This window comes from Petaurus breviceps, unplaced genomic scaffold (genome assembly GCF_028583685.1).
Source record: "Petaurus breviceps papuanus isolate PSGF00001 unplaced genomic scaffold, PetGlider_PUasm1.0 226, whole genome shotgun sequence".
NCBI classification, from domain to species: domain Eukaryota; kingdom Metazoa; phylum Chordata; class Mammalia; order Diprotodontia; family Petauridae; genus Petaurus; species Petaurus breviceps.
In genome coordinates, this window is record NW_027185890.1 from 8,534,005 (window position 1) to 8,556,873 (window position 22,869).

At 35.5% G+C, this 22,869-nt stretch overlaps 1 protein-coding gene and 1 long non-coding RNA gene across 4 annotated transcripts in view; both read right to left on the reverse strand.

Annotated features, from left to right (window-relative positions):
- LOC138166790 (uncharacterized) overlaps positions 1-22,869 on the reverse strand; it is a 1,160,016-nt gene that overhangs the window by 1,006,834 nt on the left and 130,313 nt on the right. The window lies entirely within an intron of this gene.
- NNT (nicotinamide nucleotide transhydrogenase) overlaps positions 1-22,869 on the reverse strand; it is a 142,190-nt gene that overhangs the window by 3,045 nt on the left and 116,276 nt on the right. For all 3 annotated transcript variants that reach the window (XM_069095311.1, XM_069095310.1, XM_069095312.1), the window contains exons 20-21: positions 2,194-2,312; positions 1,197-1,312 (exon numbers count right to left, since the gene is read on the reverse strand). In XM_069095311.1, coding sequence (XP_068951412.1) covers positions 1,197-1,312; positions 2,194-2,312 — 235 coding nt within the window. The remainder of the gene's footprint in view (positions 1-1,196; positions 1,313-2,193; positions 2,313-22,869) is intronic.

The window sequence follows — 22,869 nt, forward strand, 5'->3', positions numbered from 1 at the left end:
ATTTTTAAAAGAGATAGGGAATGGCTAGGGTCCAGACCTGTGATTTGACTAATACAGAGAATTCCTGAATAAGGGAACTTCCTCTCCAACTCAGAATCTTACAGAGTTGCCAGGAAATTGAAAGTTTTAAGCAACTTACCCAAGGTCACCAAGCTTTTTTGTGTCAGAAGTGACACTTGAAGCCAAGGTCTTCTTGGCTCTGAGACCAACTCTCTATTTACCACACCATAGCCTCAGAGTGAAGCCAAACACTATTCTAAATCAAAGGTACTTTTTTGTTGTTTTCCTTTTTTGCTTTGTTTTGTTTTAACAGATCTCTCACAAAAACATAAATTTAAAGTTGTTTTTTTCTCCCATTTATAAAAATAAGCCCACTGCGATCAGGATCATACTTTGGCAGTGGGGAGGAGTAACACCTGCTAAGTGCCTTGAACTTTCTTGAATCTGTCTCCACTAGCCTCCTTGGAAATAATGTACATGAGTAAAACGAAACTCATTGAAATGTAGTTTAATTTTTGGAACTGGGACACCTTTTTGTAAGACAATGTATATCAATGACATTCAAAATAACAGATGAAGATACATTCTATCTTTCATATATGAAGATGACATTACTGATTTTCTATCACAGAGTGAATCCAGTTGTTCTCATTATAGTCAAATAATATAAATTATTCTTCCAGCTAAAATTATGGATTTACACTGTTCCAGGCACATTCTCATACTCATTTTTACTCACAGTCAGAGATATGCTCCTGAATTGAGTCTATAACCGTGGAACAAAATGAAATTCATAAAGAATTTAAAAGCCCAAACCCCAACCTCATGATAACACCATGCGTTAACCCAGTGGTATCAAATTCAAATAGAGACAGGGGTCACTAAACTGTACATAAGGATCCCTGAGGGGTACATATTGGCTTAGTTTTAAAATGTAATTCTATCTCTGTTTTATTGCATTTTTACTTATTTTTATAAATATTCCTCAAACATACTTTAATATGATTCAGGCCACAATACTTGGCAGTATTGTGGGTCATATGCAGCCTACTAGAGACCATGTTTAACACCTCTGCTCTAACCAACTAAGCTAACACATCCAGGAACATGCTATTTTGTAGCATGAGAAAGGAGGCAATTTCATGCTTAAAATGTAGGTTAAAAACTTACTTTAAAATAGGTATTTGAAACGTTACCTGTTTTGATTTCCAGACTTCTAAAACTGGCATCCCAGCAATAATAGAGTTGGGATCTTCTTGAGCTGCTGAATTAACAGTGTCATTTGCACCAATTACAAGGACTAAATCAGTATCTACATGATAAAAAAGAAAGAAAGAAAATGAAGATTAAAAGCTTAAGTGTATCATTTTAACTCCTCCTTTTTATCTGTCTTTTCAACAAAATGCTTAATCTAAAAAAATTATGAAATCCTTTTTAATTTATCTTTCCAAAATGATACTTCAGTTGCATTACTTTTGATGGGGTTATCATCACATTTTGAATTTTAGGAGACAAATTAGGGTAAATGATAAAATAATTAATCATGTATTGTAATTGTATGCAAAATGTCACTTAAGTAAATGGTCCTGACCATTTTCTTCATTTTCAATGCCATTTTTGGCAAAAGTGAAACTCAGTAGACACTGATATTTAAATAAATGAATTACTAAAGTAACTAAATAAAAATATCTTTAAGTACTAAAATATAAAAACAATTCTAAGAGTCTCACTAAAATACAGATGCATGCTGTCCTCCTCCTCCTCCTCCTTCTTCTGTATTCAGGATGCTTTATCTACTAAGTTCTCAGAAGAGCAAATTAGTCTAATTTCAGCACTGCTACACATAACAAAAAAATAGTAACCCATTCAAAAAATAATCAGTAGCAGTCATAGACTAGCATTGAGACTAATAAAATTCTATTCTACTTATAAACTCATTCTGCAAAATAGATTGGCTTAAAGGGAAGACAAGGAAATTTCACAGATTGGCAAGTATTAGATGAATTTATTGACTAAGCTTTTATTATCTTCCTCCAAGAATACCAAGGTAACAAAAATTAGTTGAATTTTATACAATAATGTCTTTTTCTGAATAATAAATATTCCATCATTCTTCCAGTCTTATTTTTGTCTCAGTTTGGTATGTTTTCATCAAAACAAAGTTTTCGAAGATTTTTTTCCACCACTTCTTACCTGGGAAATCATGATTGATCTCATCCATTTCTAATACAATATCATATGGGACCCCAGCTTCAGCTAAAAGTACATTCAGCTGACCAGGCATTCGGCCTGCAACTGGATGGATTCCAAACCTAGTCATGAAATAAATGAACAGCTGGCCTTACTCTATGGGCCAAAATTTGCAAAGGGACCCCAACATCACCTCCAAATCTGCACACATTGTTCTTGGCTTCTATATTTCTGCATGTTTACTATCTGATCTGTACAGGCAAAAATACAATTAGTCCAGATATATGGGCAGTTCACAAACATTCAAGTTTGGACATTCAATATCTAAGTATATACAAACTATAACTTCCCTCAGAAAAATACATGTGTAGCTTTTGAGAGTGGCCTTTGAAGCATATATTATAAGCACAATGAATCTCTGATAATAAAAATAAATAATAATGCTGCCATACACGAGTAAAGCACTTTTTAAAATTTTCCAAAGCCTTTTCATGAACATTATTTGATTTAATACTAACAACCACTCAGGTCCAAAGCTTTTTTCTATTCTTTTAATGCTAATGGAAGGCAATAGTAGCACAGAAAATTCTTAACAGTGAATAGCACAAAAACTTTGTCTGTGGCTTGCACTAATAGGTATTTGCACTAGGTTTTTCTTTCTAGTTGTTTGACTTTGACTAATATTAAAATGAGTCTGCCTCCTTGGGCAAAAATTAGCTGGTGGTAGCACAAGATCAACTAGAAGCATGCTGAGGGGCAAGAAAATTCCCATGAAGAATCAACTTACAAATAATAAAATGTTGACTTGACATTCAACTCTGATTCTGCATTTATAAAATGGATTGGAGGGGCACTGAGACAACATGGGTGAACTACAGTAAGAGCCTGACCACTCTACTGAGATGCCAGAAAGAGCCTGAAAGATCCAGTGTTCTGAACCTCAAAGATTCAGGGAAGCTGAATTTTAGGAGATGGAAGTTAGGAGAATCAAGAAGATCCAGGTTGAGACCAACAGCAATGACCATCATACCCAAAACTACATAGGAATGGAACCTGGCCCTGGCAAAAAGCCACATTACAAGAACTGAAGCTGGAGAGATGAATAAACCAACAAAGACACCAACCAGTATAAAAAAATATTGTAGCTCTTGAGAGCCCCCAAAAGAAAGAGACAATAACTCTGTAACAAGTCTAAGCAGAGATTCAAAGGGAAATAATGGATTTTCTATAGGGACTACATCAATACCTAGAAGAAATGAAGCAAGAGAGAAAAAGGGGGAAAAAATCTGGAAGGAGAATAAATAGCCTGGAAGAAGAAATTGTAAATCTTACCCAAATAATAGACTCCTTGAACACTGGACTAGACCAAACAGAAATTAAAATCTGGAAACATGACACTGATCAAAACCAGCTCTATTAAGGGCTGGGACCCTTTCAGAAAAGACATACTATGTCTAATCCTCCTTATAAATAAACCTAGTTGCATAAACATGATTCTGTATTGGTTCAAGAGTAAAGTTACAATCCTTTAGCCTGGTTTCAGGATCTTCCACAATCTGGGGCCACCCTCCCTTTCCAGTCATGTTTCAGATCACTCCCCTTTGCATACTAGATACTTACTGTCTCCTAAACACAGGTTTACAGGATCATAGTTACAGAGAAAAAAGAAATCTCAGAGGCTATCTCATTCAGTCCCTTTATTTATGAGAAAGAAAAACTGAGGCCCTTGGAGACACAGTGTTTTGTTGGGGTTTTTTTTGCCTAAGGTCTACAGCTAGTAAATATCAAAAGCCACATATGAACTCACATCCTCTGACTCCAGTCAGTTGTCTTTCCACTATACCACATTACTCCCCTGAAATTTTCCATTTCTATCTCTGCCTTTCCTGTACTTTCACCTGTGGCTAAAATGTTTTCCTTTTTTTTTCCCCTCCTCATCTTCAATGCTGGAATTCCCTGTCCTTTAGAACACAACAATGTTCCATCATACATCCAGGTTAAATCTAGCAATTATTCAATTCACCAAACATTTATTAAATGACTATCATCTATCACTGTGTTAGCCATTCCATCTTGAACCTCGCCTAAAACTTGGAACCTCTCTAATATACTTCTTCAATATTATTCTGTATTAGAGTTTTATGGACTTGTCCTATCTCCTTCCTAGACTGTAAGAACTATAAGTTAACAGACCCTGTCTTATCTAAACAGTATATCTCTACCAAGCAAACACAGGAATCATTTAAAGAAAGCTTAACTTAATTGACAGACAATATAAATTCTTGAATTCTCATCAACCTCCATGTTGTCCTCCCAGAGATAAAAAGCTCACTGCTTTCCACAATGGCTCTATTCCAATGTTAGGCAACTAATGCTTGGAAAGTTTTTTTTTTTCTTAGCTTAATCCAAAATTGGGCTCCTAGTACCTTCTACCCATCCATCTTAGCTCTTTCTCCATGGAATTTTTAATATTGCTTTTTGTTGAAGTACATTTTAACGCTAGTAAATTGTGCATTAATAATCAGCTTTGAAGTTTGTAAAGTTCTTTACATAGATGATCTTATTTGTTCCTCACAACAAACTTATGAGGTAATTACTACAGGTAATATCATTCTCCTCTGACATGTGAGGAAACTAAGGCTAAAAAGGGTAAGGTAACCCATCTATGGTCACATCAACAACAATGATCATAGGCAGGATATGAACTAGAGTCTCCTCTAACTCAAAACCTAGGACATTAACCATATCATATAATATCAACTAAATCACGTATATCATAGAGAAGGCTCAAAGCTTCCAGGAGACAATAACATTCAGGGCACACAATTTTCATACTTTCCCTGGGGCACGCATATAACTTATGCCAGGCCTTCACAGTCCCCTACAATATTTCCCCAATCTATCCTCCCCATCCTGGATCTGGAGTATAACCATTTTCATACAGCAATCAAATACAACAAGTATTTGTTAAATGTCTATTACTGGTATTTACATCTTAAGCATTGGGATACAAAGGCAAAACAAAAAAAAAAACTGTCCCTGCCCTCAAGAAGTTTATTTTCTACAGTGGCAGCAGTGATGGCAGCAGAAGGTGGTAATGCATCACACAACTACAACATCCATCCTGTACCACTGCTTAAACTTCTCCCCACTGAGCCAAAGTTCATTATGCCCTGCCAAGTAAAGGGCAACTCATGGAAAGAGAAAGAAGGGTCTGTAAATCCTACTGTGGGGCCCTTCCTTTCACCTTCTTTTGCTGTTGTAATAAAGGCATCCCTCAAAAAAGTTTCAGATAAGATTTTTGGCAAGATGTACAAGAGAGTGATAGCCTGTGTTTTACATAAATCTTTTTAAAACCTGCATGGTAAAGTTTAAGATGTATAAATAATAAGTCCAGATGTTAGGAGGCATAAGGAAGCAAAACACTCTGGATCCTGATGAGATATCATACAATAATGTGTGTTGGGAGGCACAGAGGGCTTCTATTACCAACACTTTGCTTTCTTTAAGGAACATCTCAAAAACAACCCAAAATTTATACATATAAGTCTAGGAAGTATATGTAATAATAATAGTTTGTATTTACATGGCACTTTACAGCTTGCAAAGTACTTTGCCTGTATCAATTGATCACATGAAAGAATAATATTTACAGTCACATGAAGGAAATCTTAATTTTAATGGAGTAATAACTGCCTAAGTTTTTTTTTAAAGATGCATAATTTCAGGGAGGCCACATAGCACAGTGAGTAAGAGCACCAGCCCCAGAGTCGGGATGACCTGGGATCGAATCCGGTCTCAGAAACTTAGCACCCACCCAGAAACACCTGGCTGTGTAACATTGAGCAAGTTACTTAACCCCAATTGCTTAGGGGCAGCCAGGTGGCTCAGTGAGTAAGAGCACCAGCCCCAGAGTCGGGATGACCTGGAATCGAATCCAGGCTCAGATACTTAGCACCACACCCAGAAATAACTGGCCGTGTAACCTTGAGCAAGTTACTTAACTCTGATTGCTTAAAAAAAAAAAGATGCATAATTTTCTAATCTTTATTAACAAATTCTATCTACATAAAGATTTGTATTTTGAAAAATGCTGATGTTTTGTTCTTTGCACCTTTATTGCCATGCACTTCATTTTCACCTTTGCTTATCAGTCAGCCAATAAGCATTTATTAGGCACCTACCATGTATCAGGTACTATGCTAAGTGTTGCAGAAACAAAGAAAAGCAAAAGACAGTCTTGCTCTCAAGGAGTCCATAGTCTAATGGGGGAGACACAACATGCAAACAACTGTATGCAAAAATGCTACATACAAATAAATGGAGATAAGGAAGAGAGGGAAGGAGCTAGCATTAAGGGAACACAGGAGGGGTTTCTTGCAGAACATACGATTTTAACTGGGACTTTATGGACATTAAGGGAAGCCAAGAGACAAAAATAAGGAGGGAGAGTTTAAATTAAGTTGAAAATCTTCAGATATGAAGGGAGTGTCTAATGGTTATAGAAAATATGTTAAGGAAGCAATTATAAAACTCTTCAGAATACTAAGAACTTAGCCCTACCTACAAATTGATATATGTCTATTTTTCAACTAAGATGAATGATTAAAATTAATTCCATTTTAAAACATTTTGGAATAATTTCTGACATCAGATAAACAGACACACCCTGGAGGATGTGAATTGAGACCTAGAGAAATCACTGCTTTCTCATGTATATACTACTACCACTTACTCTCTAATATGGTACAAAGTTCATGCATCAGCATAAGGCATTAAAAGTTTATAAGTATCACGTGTAGTCTCTTGTATTTTGCAGCTGCCTAATATCTACATAAAAGTTTTAACATAATACTAGCATTACCCATCCTGTTTTACCAACCTCTACTTTGTAATAAATATGAGGGCTAGAAATAGAAAAGTATTAACCATCTAATCTAGTAATTAATAAAACGTCATAATTGAGGAGGAAAAGAGTAAAAGACAGGAAAAATCAATAGAATAAAAATATTATCTCCATTTATTTCTAAAATGTTAAAGACACCTAAAGTAATTTTACAATTAAAAATTGATAAACTTGTTAAGGCAAAATTTGGGGAAACTAAGGGAATATATGAGGAATAAGAGAGAAGAGGAAAACAAATTACAAAAAGATAATTAAATATCCTAATGAAAACCAGGGGTTACAGAAGTTCAATCCTTCATTTTCATAGGACCATTCAATACTGGGAAAACTGATTTTCAGGCTGTTTGGAAATACATTTTACATTCTGTCTTGTACTTACAACTTTTTATCACAGCATCCTCCTAGCATATGAGGTACATACCTATGGCAGCTATTAATATAACCTTTACATATCTCATTTTTCTTTTTTTTTCACTTCTTTTTACTCCTCATTCTTTTTCTTTGTCTAATTCTTATGGCTAATCCACAACCACTACTTAGGCATACTAAGCCATACTTTGACACTTTGGGCTAGAGAGATCATTGACCCCTCCCCTAAGACAATTCTAAGGCACAGCTACTAAGATGATAATGTAATCTGTAATTATTACCATGTAGAATTACCAAGTATTCCAATCAAGTATAGATCAGAAGTGAAACTATCTATCTTATGAACCCCAATCAAATAGGAATAACTCATCAATACTTAAAGAAAAGGGGCAGCTAGGTGGCCCAGTGCATAGAGCATCAGCCCTGGAATGAGGAGGACTTGAGTTCAAATATGGCCTCAGGTACTTGACACTTACTAACTGCGTGACCCTGGACAAATAAAAAAAAATGTCTACCTGTTTAACTATAAAAGTTACACATTCAGTCCTAAAACTAAATATTTTAAAGTATTTTTTTTATTTGTTGGTAAGGCAACCAGCATTGAGTGACTTGCCCAGGGTTAGACAGCTAGTAAGTGTCTGAGGCTGTATATGAACTCAGGTCATCCTGATTCTTTGGTCAGTGCTTTACCTACTGTGCCACCTAGTTGCCCCCTAAAGTGTTTTGAATACCATGATAGATAGAGATAATCTTTATAGAAAAAAAATGCAATGTGCTATCTAACAACAAAAGATGGATATTTTCAAATGAGCACTGCAACTAGAGACAAAATTGTTCATGTTTCACACATCCACAGCACCTCATTTTACAGTCTTCTTTCTACTCCCCATAAAAATTCTATGAGGCAGTTCAATATAATTTTACAATGCCAATTAGAGACAAGGAAAGTGAAATAAAGAGAGGTTAGTATTTATTTCCACTGTTCCAAAAACTTTCTTTTTGGCCACTGAAAGTAAAGTAAACAAAAAAAGCCCACCACTAAATTATAAATCCTGGACTATCTTCAGTTAGTAACCAGCCTGAATTCAAGGAGAGTCAATGGAAGAACCAGAACTAGCAACATGAAGAGCTATTAAAGATCATAAAGTCCTTGCTCCCCTCACCCTGAGGTTCCTAAGTCATTCCAGAAAACTAACTTCCCATCCAGTGCTTAAGAATATTGATATAGAATTGGGAACCTGGGGTTCAGCTCCAAGTACAATCCTAGTGCTCCTTTCAGAAAAATTGTATTAAGAAACAACTTGTTTTAAAAGTTCGAGAAAAGCAGCTTCCAGATCAATCATAGTATGATCTTGATTCTGGTTAAGACAGTGGCATGAAATATGGAATCCTAGCTCTCCTACATGTACTATAGAAAAACTCTTAAAACAGCATCAGATTGGAAAATGATCAAGAAATCAAAGGAAAAACAACTTCCTCATCAAATCCAGAACTACACAAAGAGACAGAATTCTGTTGGGTCACTTAGCCAGGGAAGCCATCATAAGAACAGGTAGCCAAGTCAAAAGCCTGCTAGCATTTGAACTAGAGATGCTATAGGCTCATTTTAAACCTGCAATGCTCTCCTACCAGGAGAGAGAGGAATCTATATGGATTAGAAGGGGAAATTCCCAAGGATGGCAGGTAGGGATTAGAAATTGACACATGGGGTCAAGAGCCAGAAGAACTCTGATATGAAAACTCCACGTAAGATGGATGTCAATAATATTATGATCAAAGACACTCCAGAGAAATTAGCACTCTGAAATACTAGGGAGGTGGAAATCATGACAGGCACTCAAGATCAGAAGCAAACAACTCCTAACCATTCCATCCAAGAGTGCGAGAGCTTGGCCCTACCACAAAGTCTCAAACCAAGAACCAAAGGCATGTGAGAAAAGAGAAGACAATACCAAACACTACAAAGAAATATGAGTCAAGAGATGTCTAAGCAGTAAACTCAGAAGCTAAAAGTAACTCCATAGCAACTACAACGGAACCTTAAAGGAAAAAAAAAAATTGGTTTGGCCACAAGTAATATATAATCACCTAAGAAAATAAAGTCTTAGAATAAAGGGTTAAAAACAGTATTATCAAGTAATGAACTCCCCCCAAATCAAAATGGACCACTCAAAATTCAATGACTACATGACACAAAAAGAAATATTGGAGCAAAATCAAAAAATCCAAAAAAAAAGAAAAAGAAAACATAAACTATCTTCTACAAAAAACAAATGACCTAGAAAAAAGTGAAGGTGACACAATTTAAGCATCATCCTAATTCCTAAAACCCAATGACCAAACAGAAACCTGGATAACCATATCTCAATAAATGATAAATTAAAGCTATTCACATCTATTAGAACCAGAGTACAACATGAAAAGAGAAAGAATATACCAGACATCTGAAAGAAGCCCCAAAACGAATGAATACAGAGCTTTCAGAACAAATAAAAATTACTTCAAGAAAACAGAAATATAAAGTTCAAGTACCTGGAAAACAGATGACTACAGAAGACTTTGAAGCAAATACTATAAAGAAGATAAAATTTTGCAATTCACTATTAATAAATAACAAAATAAAAGGCAAAAGAGAAAAGCTTATAACCAAGAAAAATTTACTCTTCAAGATTTCTTACAATCTTGCAAGGCAGGAATATAATTTTAGTGGAAGAGAGACCTTTAAAGCATTCCTAGTAAGACCAGAGCTAAATGGGAAATTTGAAAAGGAAACAAAAGAGGCAATAGAAAACACAAAATGTAAATATATTCAAGCAACTAGAATGATAATGAAGTGTTTACAGTATATGTGTGTGTGTGTATATATATATATATATATACATATATATATATATGCTTATAGGGGGAGGGAGGGGTTGAGGAGACAAGCATCTCTTCAGGAAATCTAATGTCTTCAAGGGTCATAGAGGGAGTTAAGTAAGACAAAGAGAAGGTCTCAGGGGTAAATTTGCTCTGGTTTGATTATCCTAAAAGAGGAAAGAAAAAGAAGGTAAAAAGGAATGGATGAAATGAAAGAGACAGAACTCTATTTCTCATAACTGGAGTATGCAGGAAGAGATTACAAACTTATATGTTCTAAAATGTTTATAACAGCTGTCATTGTGGTGGCAAAGAATTGGAAACGAAGGGGATGGCCACCAACTGGGAAATGACTAAACAAGTTATGATATATGTTAATGATGGAATACTACTGTGCTATAAGAAATGACAAGCAGGTTGATTTCAGAAAAACACAGAAAGACTTGCATGAAATAGTAAATAGTGAAATTAGCAGAATTAAGAAAACACTGTATACAATAACAGCAATATTGATTGAAGAATAACTGAGAATGACTATGCTATTCTGGGTAATATAAATATTCAAATCAACCAAAAAGGACCTATAAAAGAAGATGCTATCTACTTCCAGAGAAAGAATTGAAAGAGTTATGCAGTGTAGGGGTTTTTAGATAGATAGATAGATAGATAGATAGATAGATAGATAGATAGATAGATAGATATGTATGTTTACATACACATGTGTATTACATACACTTCTCTGTGTGTATATGTGTGTGCATGAAATGATGGCCTTATCTAGTGCAGAATGGGAAAGAAGGGAAGTAGTTCAAAACTTAAAATGGACCCAAAAAAGAAAAAAAGAGGAGAGATTACAAACATGGAATAAGGAATAGCGAGAGGACACATGCCATGAACCTCACTCTTATCTGATTCAAACAAAGAAGGACTGAACTCATGCATATATACATACACATACACATACATACAAACACACAGTGTAGAAATACATTAAACTCAACTGGAAAACAGGTGAAGACAGGGACTGGGTAGAAAAAGGTTTAACAAGGTAGAGAGAATCAAAGACAGAATAGACATAAATCAAATATACTTTGCTTTCAGAGGATTGGTCATAAAATGTGATTGAAAGGTCAGAAAGAAAGAATAATGATTAGAATCTAGGCAAGAAAAAGAGAGGTGGTACAATATAATGGAAGCAAATTACTTCAATTATAATCCACTAATGTTGCTTCTATTCCTCCTCTTTTCCCACCCTTTTTTTGTAAAGAGTGAGGGCAAAGGGCAAAGTTAGGGAAAATTATGAGGATATATAATGGAGGGAAATATGCAATGCACAATCATAACCACAAATATAAATAGGATTAACTTACAGAAAAAAACAAAAGAGAATAATAGGGTAGACTAAAAAAAGTACACTCCAACAATGTATTTTTTTTTTAAAGAAACACACTTGAAACAAAATTCATAGAGCTAAAATGAGAGGTTGGAGCAGAACTCATTATTTTTAGACAAATTTTTAAAAGGAGATATAGTAATCATGCTCTCAGACAAGGCAATAGTAAAAAGAAATATGGTTAAAGGAATTACAAAGGGAAACTACATTATGCTTAAAGGCACAAGAGACAATAAAATAATATCACTGCTTGATATATAAGCCCCAACTAGCATAGCATCCAAGTACTTAAGGAAGTTAACTGAATTGTGGGAAGAAACAGACCTCAAAATAAGAGTAGGTAAGGACTTCAGCATACCTTTTTCAAATATAGACAAATTTAGCAAAATTATAAACAAGAAAGACATTAAAGATCTGAAGGTTTTTCTAATTAAATGTGATCAGTCTCTAGCAATTACTGAATGGGAAAAGAGCACATCTTTCTCAGCAGTATATGGTATTTTTACAAAACATGACCCTGTTGTAGAGCATAAAAACCTCAGTAACAAATACAGAAAAGTGAAATATTAAACACATCCTTTACTGACCCAAATGCAATTAACAATATTCAACATTTACATGCAATATAAGACTTTTGCATATTAAAATTTAAATGAAGATTAAGTAATTCAATTAATCCTTATATATACATATATATACACATATGTATGCATATATACACATGATATAGGGATATATACTGCCAAAGCAGTACTTAGGGAGAATTTATAACTCTAAATACTCTCATGAAAGATATCAAAAAAGACCAATAAAAAATCAATTAATTGGGCATGCTGCTAAAAGTACTAGAATAAATCTAATACTGATATTAATATTTGAATAAATCTAAAACCCCATATAAACACAAAAATTTAAATTATGAAAAATCAAAAAAGGGATGAACAAAATTAAAAGCAAAAAGAATGACACAACTGAAAAAAATAACTGGGGCTGGCTTTTTGAAAAAAATGGAAAACAAAATCACCAATCTTAAAGTGAAAAATAATTCACAACAAAGAGAAAATAAAGGAAATTATTAAAAACTGACCTGTACAGTTATATGACAATAACATTAAAAACAAAGGAAATGGATAAATATTTGTAAAAATATAAGACATCCAGATAATCATAATAGGAAACAATTTAAATAACCCAATCTCAGAAAAATTAAACTGAGCAAACCATAAATTAACTCCTGAAGGAAAAAAAAGATGGAATTATAAGGGAATTATGTTGACTATCCAAAAGGAAAAATAATTTTAATATTATTTAAGCTGTTTGCAAAAACGGTGGGTAGGGGAAATGATCCTGGGGGGGGGGAAAGTTGGACCATAAGAAAAGCTGAGCACCACTGAACCAATGCTTTGGAATTGTGGTGCTGAAGAAGACTTTTGAGGATCCCTTGGACAGCAAGGAGATCAAATCAGTCAATGCATAAAGAAATTAATTCAGGTTATTCACTGGAAGGTCACTGGAAAAGACCCTAATGTTGAAAAAAACTGAAGGAAAAAGGAAAAGGGATGGCAGAAGATAAGATGGATATAATATCATGGAAGCAACAAACATGAACTTGGACAGACTTCAGGAGATACTGAAGGATAGAAGGCTTTGTCTATGGGGTCATGAGGAGTCAGAACAACAACAAAAAGAATATCCCTTACCATCATTATTATTTTTTACAATTCTAGATATAAGAAAATGAGAAAAAAAATCAGGGGAATAAACATAGGCAAAGAGGAAACAAAACTACTGCTTTTGCACATATGATGATTTGCCTAGAAAACAACCTAAAAAATCAAGCAAAAAAATTAATCAAAATAATAACTTTAAGATAAAAGGGAGAGTAAATTAAAGGAGGCACTGGTCAAAAAAAACAGACTTTTGAGGAGAGTAAGTATGATAAGAGAGAAAAAAGGATAAACAGATGAAAATAGGATGGAGAGAAGTACACAGTAATCAAAACTGTAAATGTAAATGGGATGAGCTCACTCATAAAACAGAAGTAGAAAGCAGAATGCACAAGAAACAAGAATCCAGGGAGTAGAAGAAGGACGTCCGATGGCTCCAGCTTCCACCTTCCCCAATCAATGTAAAAAGGGGTCTCTGAACAAACTTTGGAGCTGCAGAACTCACAAAATGACACAGAGAAGCTAACCCACTGAGGACAGCCCAGCAGGCCAGCAGGAATCAGCCAGTGCAGCACTCTGGGAGCTGAGCACAGGCCCGCCAGACGTTTTAGCCCCAAGGCAGGTCTGACAAGCCACTGGCAAGAGGGACTCCAGATCAGCAGCAGCTGTGGCCATTTCCAGAATTATCAACACACAGATGTGAAGGAGAAAGTGAGAGTTCAGTGCAGTCTAGACTTTGGGACCCAGTAAGTAGGAGTGCGATGGCTTTTGCCCCTGGGGCAAGAAGCTGCTGAGATGCCCAGCACAGCCAGCCAGCACCACATGGCAGCTTCAGCTCCTGGCCTGCAGTGTGTAGGGGGACCACGCGAACAATCTGAGGGGTATCTGCTCTTGCTTTAACCTGCTTGGATTTGGATTGTAGTCTAGGGTGGAGGTCCTGGAGTATGTGTCCAGCTTGCCAGAGCGTGTGGAGACCTCAGAGGGGGCACCCATCTAATACCTCCAGCAGCTGAGAAAACCTCAGCATTTGGGACGAAAGCTCCCATGTCGGTTGGCAGAATCTTACTGTGGCAAAAAGCCCAGGGGTCAAGTGACTGAGGGGCGACGTGACCAGGCAAAGGAAAAAAAAGCAGATAGAAGATTCCAACATTAGACTCCTATTTGGGGGACAAAAAGCAGGGAAAAGGAGGAAGACAGTGAAGTTAGAGCTCCTGCACCAAAAGCTTCAAAGGAAAATACTAGCTGGTTACAGGCCATAGAGGACCTTAAGAAGCAAATAAGAGAAGTGGAGGAAAAATTGGGAAGAGAAATAAGAACAATGCAAGAAAATTATGAAATGAGAGTCAACAGCCTGACTGAGGAAAATCGCACCTTAAAAATAAACTAACTCAAATGGCAAAAGAGGCTCAAAAAGGCAATGAGGAGAATAATGCCTTAAGAAGCCAAATTTGTCAGATGGAAAAAGTATCTCAAAAGCTCACTGAGGAGAATCATTGCTTCAGAATTAGACTGGAGCAAATAGAAGCTAATGACTTTATGAGAAATCAAGATGCTGGTAAACAGATCCAAACAAATGAAAGAATAGATGGCAATGTGAAATACCTCATGGGAAAAACCACTGACCTGGAAAAATCGATCCAGGAGAGATAATTTAAAAATTATTGGACTATCTGAAAGCCATGATAAAAGTAAAAACCTAGAAATCATCCTCCAGGAAGTTTTCAAAGAAAACTGCCCTGATGTTTTAGAACCAGAGGGCAAAATAGAACTTGAAAGAATCCACCGATCACCTCCTGAAAAAGATCCCAAAAAGAAAACTCCTAGGAATATTATAGCCAGGTTCCAGAATTCCCAGATTAAGGAGAGAATATTACAAGCAGCCAGGAAGAAACAATTTGAATATTGTGGAAAACCAATCAGGATAACCCAGGATCTGGCAGCTTCTACACTGAGGGATCGAAGGGCTTGGAATATGATATTCCAGAGGTCAAAGAAACTGGGATTAAAATCAAGAGTAACCTACCCAGCAAAACTGAGTATTATGTTTCAGGGGAAAATATGGTCATTCTGTGGAATAGAGGACTTTCAAGCATTCTTGCTGAAAAAAACAGAGTTGAATAGAAAATTTGACATTCAGATACAAGAAGCAAGAGAAGCATGAGAAGGTAAACAGGGAAAAGAAATCAAAAGGAACTTAACAAAGTTGAACTATTAACATTCCTACATGGAAAAACAATAATTGTAGCTGATGAAACTTTTGTCAGTATGAAAATAGTTGAAGGGAAGAGAAATATATATGTCTATATATGAGGGTATATAGGCATATGAATACATATGTGAATGTGTGTATATATGTTTACAGGTATGCATAGATAGAGGACACAGGACCAATTTAATAGGAAAGGATTATACTTAAAAGGTAAAATTAAGAGGTGAGAGGAGATGGGGAGAGACAGAATAGGGTAAACTATCTCATAAAGAAGAGACAAGGGAAAATGGTTACAATGGAGGAGAAGAATAGGAAGGCAAAAGGGAATGGGTCAACCTTATTCTCATTGAATTTGGCTTGGGGAGGGAATGAAATACACACTAAATAGGGCATCTCACCCTACAGGAGAGTAGGGGGGAAGGGAATGGGAGGGGGGATGATGGAAGGAAGGGCAGGCTCAGGGGGAAGGATGTTGGAAGCACCTACTTTTGAAAAGGTACAGGATAAAGGTATAGAATAGAACAAGTGGGAGGTGGGATAAGAGGGAGGGAAATATAGTCAGTCTTTTACAATATATCTACTATATTATTGTTTTGCATTAGCTACACATGTACAACCTATACCGAACTGCTTATCTTCCCAATAAGGGTGGGTGACAAGGGAGGAAGGGAATGAATCTAGAATTCAAAGTTTTAAAATCAAATGTTTAAATATATATATACATATATATACTATTATTAATACTATTTTACATGTAATTGGGAAATAAGATATACAAGCACTGGGGCATAGAGATCCACCATGCCCTACTGGAAAAGTCGAAAGGGGTATGGGAGAAAATATGGGAGAGAGCAGATTGGAGGAGGGGATATCCTGTGGGACTGCTATTTTGGGGCAATGGGTAGGAGAAAAACGGGGAGAATATTTTTAACTCAAAATCTGGTGGAAATGAATGATGTAAATCAGAAGTTAATAAAGAATTTGAAAAATGAAAAAAAAAGAAAAGAAACCAGAATCCAAGGACATACTTTAAACAGAAAGACACACACAAAGTTAAAATAAAGGGCTAGAGCAGAAATCTATAATGCTTCAGATGAAATAAAAAAGACAGGGGTAGCAACCAAGATCTCAAGTAAAGCAAATGTGAAAACAGACCTAATTAAAAAGATAGGAACTAATGAAAAAAATGTAAAGGAAGGAACTTCAGTAGTACTACATCTTAAAATATATTTTAAGGCAATAATTACCAAAACTATCTGGTTATTGGTTAAGAAATAGAAAGGCAGATCATTAGAACAGAGTAAACATACAATTTACACCAGCAAAAAATATAATGACCTTGTATTTGACAGGTGTAAAAACAATATTTTGGGATAAGAATTCATTGTTTGGTGAAAAAAAAATTGTTGGGTAAACCAGAAAGCAGTATGACAGAAACTGGGCATAATATCTTATTCCATTTGCAAAGATAAGGTCAAAATGGATACATGACCTAGACATAAAAAGAGATATTACAAGAAAATTAGAAGAACATGGAACATGTTACGTATCAGACTTATGAATAAGCAAACAATTTATGAATAAACAATAGATAGAGAGCAAAGTTAAGTTAAAATGGGTAACTTCAATTACATTAGATTAAAACTTTTTTGTACAAATAAAACAAATATAGCTATGATCAGAAGGAAAGGAGAAATATGGGCAGGGAGGGAAATTTTATCTCAGATAAAGTTCTCATATCATATACATAAAGAACTTTGTCAAATCTATTTTGGGGTATGAGTCATTCACTAATTGATAAATGGTCTAAGGTTATGAACAGGAAGTCTTCCAATGAAGAAATCAAAACAATTTATTATCATATAAAAATATTCTAAATCATTTTTTATTAGAGAAATGCAAATTAAAACAACTTTATGATAGCATTTTATACCTACAAGATTAGCTAAAATGATTGAAGGGGAAAGTAACAAATGTTAGAGGGGATATGGAAAAATTGGGTCTCTAATTCTTTGTTGGTGGAATTGTGAACTGATCCAACTATTCTCAAAAGCAATCTGGAATCATGCTCAGTTATTAAACTACCTATACCCTTTGAACCAACAATACCACTACTAGGTCTATTTCCAAAAATGAAAAAATGATTAAGGAAAAAGAAAAACATGTTCTAAAATGTTTCTAACAGCTCTTTTTGTGGTGGCAAAGAACTGGAAAATCACAGGAATGACCATTGATTGGGGAATGGTTGAACAAGCTGTAGTATGATTGTGATAGAATACTACTGTGCTATAAGAAATGATGAACTCAGTGATCTTAGAAAAACATGAAGAGACTTGTACAACATAATGAAGAGAGAAATGAGCAGAACCAAGAGAACATTATATATGGTAACAACAATATTGTTTTAAGAATGACTGAGGGGCAGCAAGGTGGCACAGTGAATAGAGCACCGGCCCTGGAGTCAGAAGGACCTGAGTTCAAATCCGTCCTCAGACACTTAACACTTACTAGCTGTGTGACCTTGGGCAAGTCACTTAACCCCAATTGCCCTGCTTTCCCCCCTACAAAAAGAAAAAAAAATGACATTGAGCAAATAAGTCATTCTGACTCTTATAAACACCCAAATTAACTATAAGGGACATATGAAGGAAGATGCTATCTGCATCCAGAAAAAGAACTAAATAGAATTATGTATAGATTTATTTTATATATATATATATATATATGTGATATATATATATACATATGTACCTACTTGTGTCTAATGGTAGCCATCTCTAAAGGGGGAGGGGGAATTTTCATAACTTTATTATATATTTAACAGAAATAGCAAGTTGTACAAAATAGATTTGCAGTTTCATGCACAATCATCTCTTTTATTATGCTATTATGGAAATACTTGTTTTATTCTATAAATTAAAAATAAAATAAATGAAGAAAGAGAGGAAGCTATATTTTTCTAAAAGTAACCATAGACAATGAAGTAATATAAAAAATGTTTATAGAAAGTTTCTCTGATAAAGTCCTTGATTCTCAAATATGAAGAGAACTGAGTCATGAGTCATTCCCCAATTGATAAATAGTCAAAGGATATGAACAAGAAGTTTGTAGAAGAAATCAAATCTATCTTTAGTCATATGAAAAAATGCTCAAAATTACTATTGATTAGACAGTTACAGATTAAAACTTCTCTGAGGTATCACCTCACACCTATCAGAAATGACAGATGTGCAGGGATGAGGGAAAATAATACACTAATAAATTGTTGGCAAAATTGTGAACTGGTTCAATCATTCTGGAAAACAATCTGAACTATGCCCTAAAAGCTATAAAACTATGTATACCCTTTGACCCAGTAATACCACTACAAGGTCTATACCCCAAAGATATTAAAGAAAAAAGACCTATATGTATAAAAATATTTATAGCAGCTCTTTTTGTGGTAGCAAAAAATTAGAAATCAAGGGGATGCTCATCAATTGGGGAATGGCTGAACAATTTGCAGTATATAATTGTGAAGTAGCAGTAGTATGCTATAAGAAATGACAAAGGAGGGTGGTTTCAGAAAAAAACAGGGCAAGTGTTACACAAAATAAAGAACTGGGAAGTCATTATGCACACTAACAGTAATGCTATAATGATGATATACTGTAAAAGACTTAGCTACTCTGATCGATAAAATTATCCAAGACAGTTTTTATGATGAAAAAATGCTATCTGCCTCCAGCAAGAGAACTAATGAACTCTGAATGCAAATTCAAGTATAATTTTCTTGCTGTCTTCATTTTTTTTGCCTTTTTTGCAATATGGCTAATATAGAAATATTTTTCATTATTTCACATGTATAGTTGATAATATTTTGCTTGCTTTCTCAGTGGGTAGGGGAGAAGTGGGAGAGAGAATTTGAAACTCAAAATCTAAAAAGAAAAAAATGTTAAAAATAAACAATTTTGAGAGAAAAAAAAACTTTAGCAAAGTGGCAGGCTATAAAGTAAATCATCAGTATTTCTGTGTATTACCAATAAAACACAGGAGGAAGAAATCGAGAAATTCCATTTAAAATAACCACAGAAAGGGGTGGCTAGGTGGCACAGAGAGTAAGAGTGTCAGCCCCGGAGTCGGGAGGCCTCAGGATCAGTTATGGCCTCAGATACTTGACACCCACACAAAATAACTGGCCATGTAACCTTGGGCAAGTTACTTAACCCCAATTGCTTTAGAAAAAAAAATAACCACAGAAAGGCATAAAATACTTGGAATTCTATCTACCAAGTTACACACAGGATTCAATCAACAAAGTAATCAAATCAAAACTCATTCATTTTCTTCCTTCTGTACTTCAATATCTTTCTCTCAATATCAATCTCAATGAGATACCTTTGTCACCCTTCAAAGCAACCTATCTATATTCTCGTTCCATTTGTCTTTGATCCATGCCCTCCTATAAATTCTGTACCGGGGGCCTACCTGACATGTTCCTGCTAAAAGCCCTGTCCCAATGCCTCATGATGGTGTGCAGGTGACCCTGAGTTCTCAAAGTTCTCGTAAGTTCTAACATGATAGCAAGGCTCTGAGTCTTAAGGAAAGCTAATGTCTGATTACTGAGGACCAGTAGAGCAGCTCATTACCTGGTTACATTACCTGGCTGGTTACTTAATGATTAATTCTTGGCCAAGGTAACCCATCCAATTAAATTCCTACTTGGTATAAAACACAGGCATAAACAAGTGTAACCCATAACCCCTGCCCTCAAGGACCTTAGAATCTCACTGAATGAAACAAAGGTCAGAAAATTCTTCTGTCTCTGTCACCCCCACCCAAGCACTCCTCTATAAAATTTATTCCTGTAAATAAGACTGTTTTCTCATCAAATACTTAGTTTGGACTGAAGATTATACCAACCCAGAATTTCAATCACTCTGAACAGCAAAACAAAATGCATAAAATACAAAATTTAAAGTCTGTTGTTCAGTTGTTATTCAGTCATGTCTGACTCTTCATGACACTATTTGGAGTTTTCTTGGCAAAGATACTGGAGTGATTTACAATTTCCTTCTCTTTCTCTGTCATTTTATAGATGAGGAAACTGAAGCAAAGATGGTTAAGCGAATTGCCGAGGTCACACAACTAGTAAGTGTATGAGACCAAATCTGAACCCAAGAAGATAAGTCTTCCTGACTCCAGGCCTGGCATTCTATCCACTATGCCACGCAGCTGCCCAGAGTTCTCATTCAATAATAAAAACAATATGTAACACAAGTACAATTATTTTTAAGAGAACCCAAGAGAATGAATTTCCACAATGCTTACTTAATACTTTTATGTAAATCCCACTACATACCCCTTTAACTAGCAATAAATAAATAAATAAAACATTCTAAAGAAACTTCTCTCCAAAGATATAACATCATCATCTTTGAGACCAAGATCTGAAAGAAACTTCAGTCGTCTAATCCAATGACCTCCTGGCACAGGTGAAGAAACTGAGGACTAGGGAGTTGCCTAAGGTCACACAGGTGTCGGTATCAGAGATAACATTTGAACCCAGCTCCCCACTTAATTCTATATTTTCACTATGATTTGGAAGTAACCCAGAGTCCATCAAAGCTATGTCAGTGTCAAAGAAAGTTCTGGCAGGTCCTTCCAAGCTGGAAAGAATTAAAGTGTAGACATGGGGACAGACTATATGTTCTTTATCCAGGAGCCAGCCAAGCTAAATTCAAAAAAGTTCATAAACAGGCAGGCTGCAGTTGATAAATTTTTTTGTTACAATAACTCTCAAAGACCACCTACTTAGGTACAGTGGGGTTGCAAACTGTCAGTGGAAAAAGTATCCACACCAATGAAATTATATATATCCCTGAAATTCTAAAGCGGTGGTTTTCAAACTTTTTGGTCTCAGGTCCCCTTACACACTTAAAAATTGAGGGCCCCAAAGAGCTTTTGTTTATGTCAGTCATATCTATCAATTTTTACCATACAGAAATGAAAACTGATAAATTTTTAAAATATTGATTCATAAATCATTTAAAATAATAAACTCATTAGATTAACATAAATAATAGAGTATTTAAAATTTTATATTTTCCAACAACAAAAAACTGAAGAGGAATTTTGCCTTACATAATTTGTAAATCTCTTTCAAGTATGGCTTAACGGAAGACAGCTGAATTCTCCTATCTGTTTCTGCATTCAATTTGTTGTGATATGCTGTTTTGCTTAGAAAATATGAAGAAAATATTAGGTATTTATGTTACCTAATACATGATATAGTGTATTATATGTATGCATATATGAATATGTACACACACATAACCTTTTAAGTCACAACAGCACATTACTGACTCCCATTCAGTTTGATCTTTGCTCTGACCACCTACCTCCTTTCTTGCTTTATTTGCAAAAATTTAGATTTTTTTTTTAATTTTTTGAGTACAGCATAGAATGCACTTGGGAGTTAGGAAAGACAAGTTCTAATTCTTTCCCTGAAACCAGATTATAAGAAAAGGTAAATCCTTTCAGCTTTCAGCCTCAGTTCCTTCATCTTCCCGATAGGGATAATAATACCTAGAGAAAGTACCAGGTCTTTCACCTATACTTCCTTCCACATTGCTGTCACTTCCAATTTTCCCCTCCCTTGCCCCCTCTCCACCACACACCCATTCTTTATAATAAAGAAATACAGTACAAACCAAGAGCAAAAACACTGGCTGTATCTAAGAATGAATGCTTCATTCTGCTCCTCTTTTCTACTGAGAGAGGCAAGACTTGTTTTCCCAGCACCCTCTGAATTCAACATTGTTGAGTATTTGGTCAATACAGTTTAAAATTTTTAACCTTTCTTCTGGCAGGCCCCATTACTAGCTTGGATTAGTTGGATCCATGAAACTAAATTGATAGGTTTTCTATGAGTAGTTATGTTGGATATTAATGGAAAAGTAAAATTCACATTAGGCCCAGGGCTTGCTACTGGAAAGATAGACAGACAGACAGATAGACAGATAGATAGATATAGATAAATAGATAGATGGATAGATGGACGGATGGATGGACGGATGGATGGACGGATGGATGGGTGGATGGGTGGATGGGTGGATGGGTGGATGGGTGGATGGGTGGATGGGTGGATGGATGGATGGATGGATGGATGGATGGATGGATGGATGGATGGATGGACGGGTGGACGGGTGGACGGATGGACGGATGGACGGATGGACAGATGGACGGGTGGGTGGATGGGTGGATGGGTGGATGGATGGATGGATGGATGGATGGA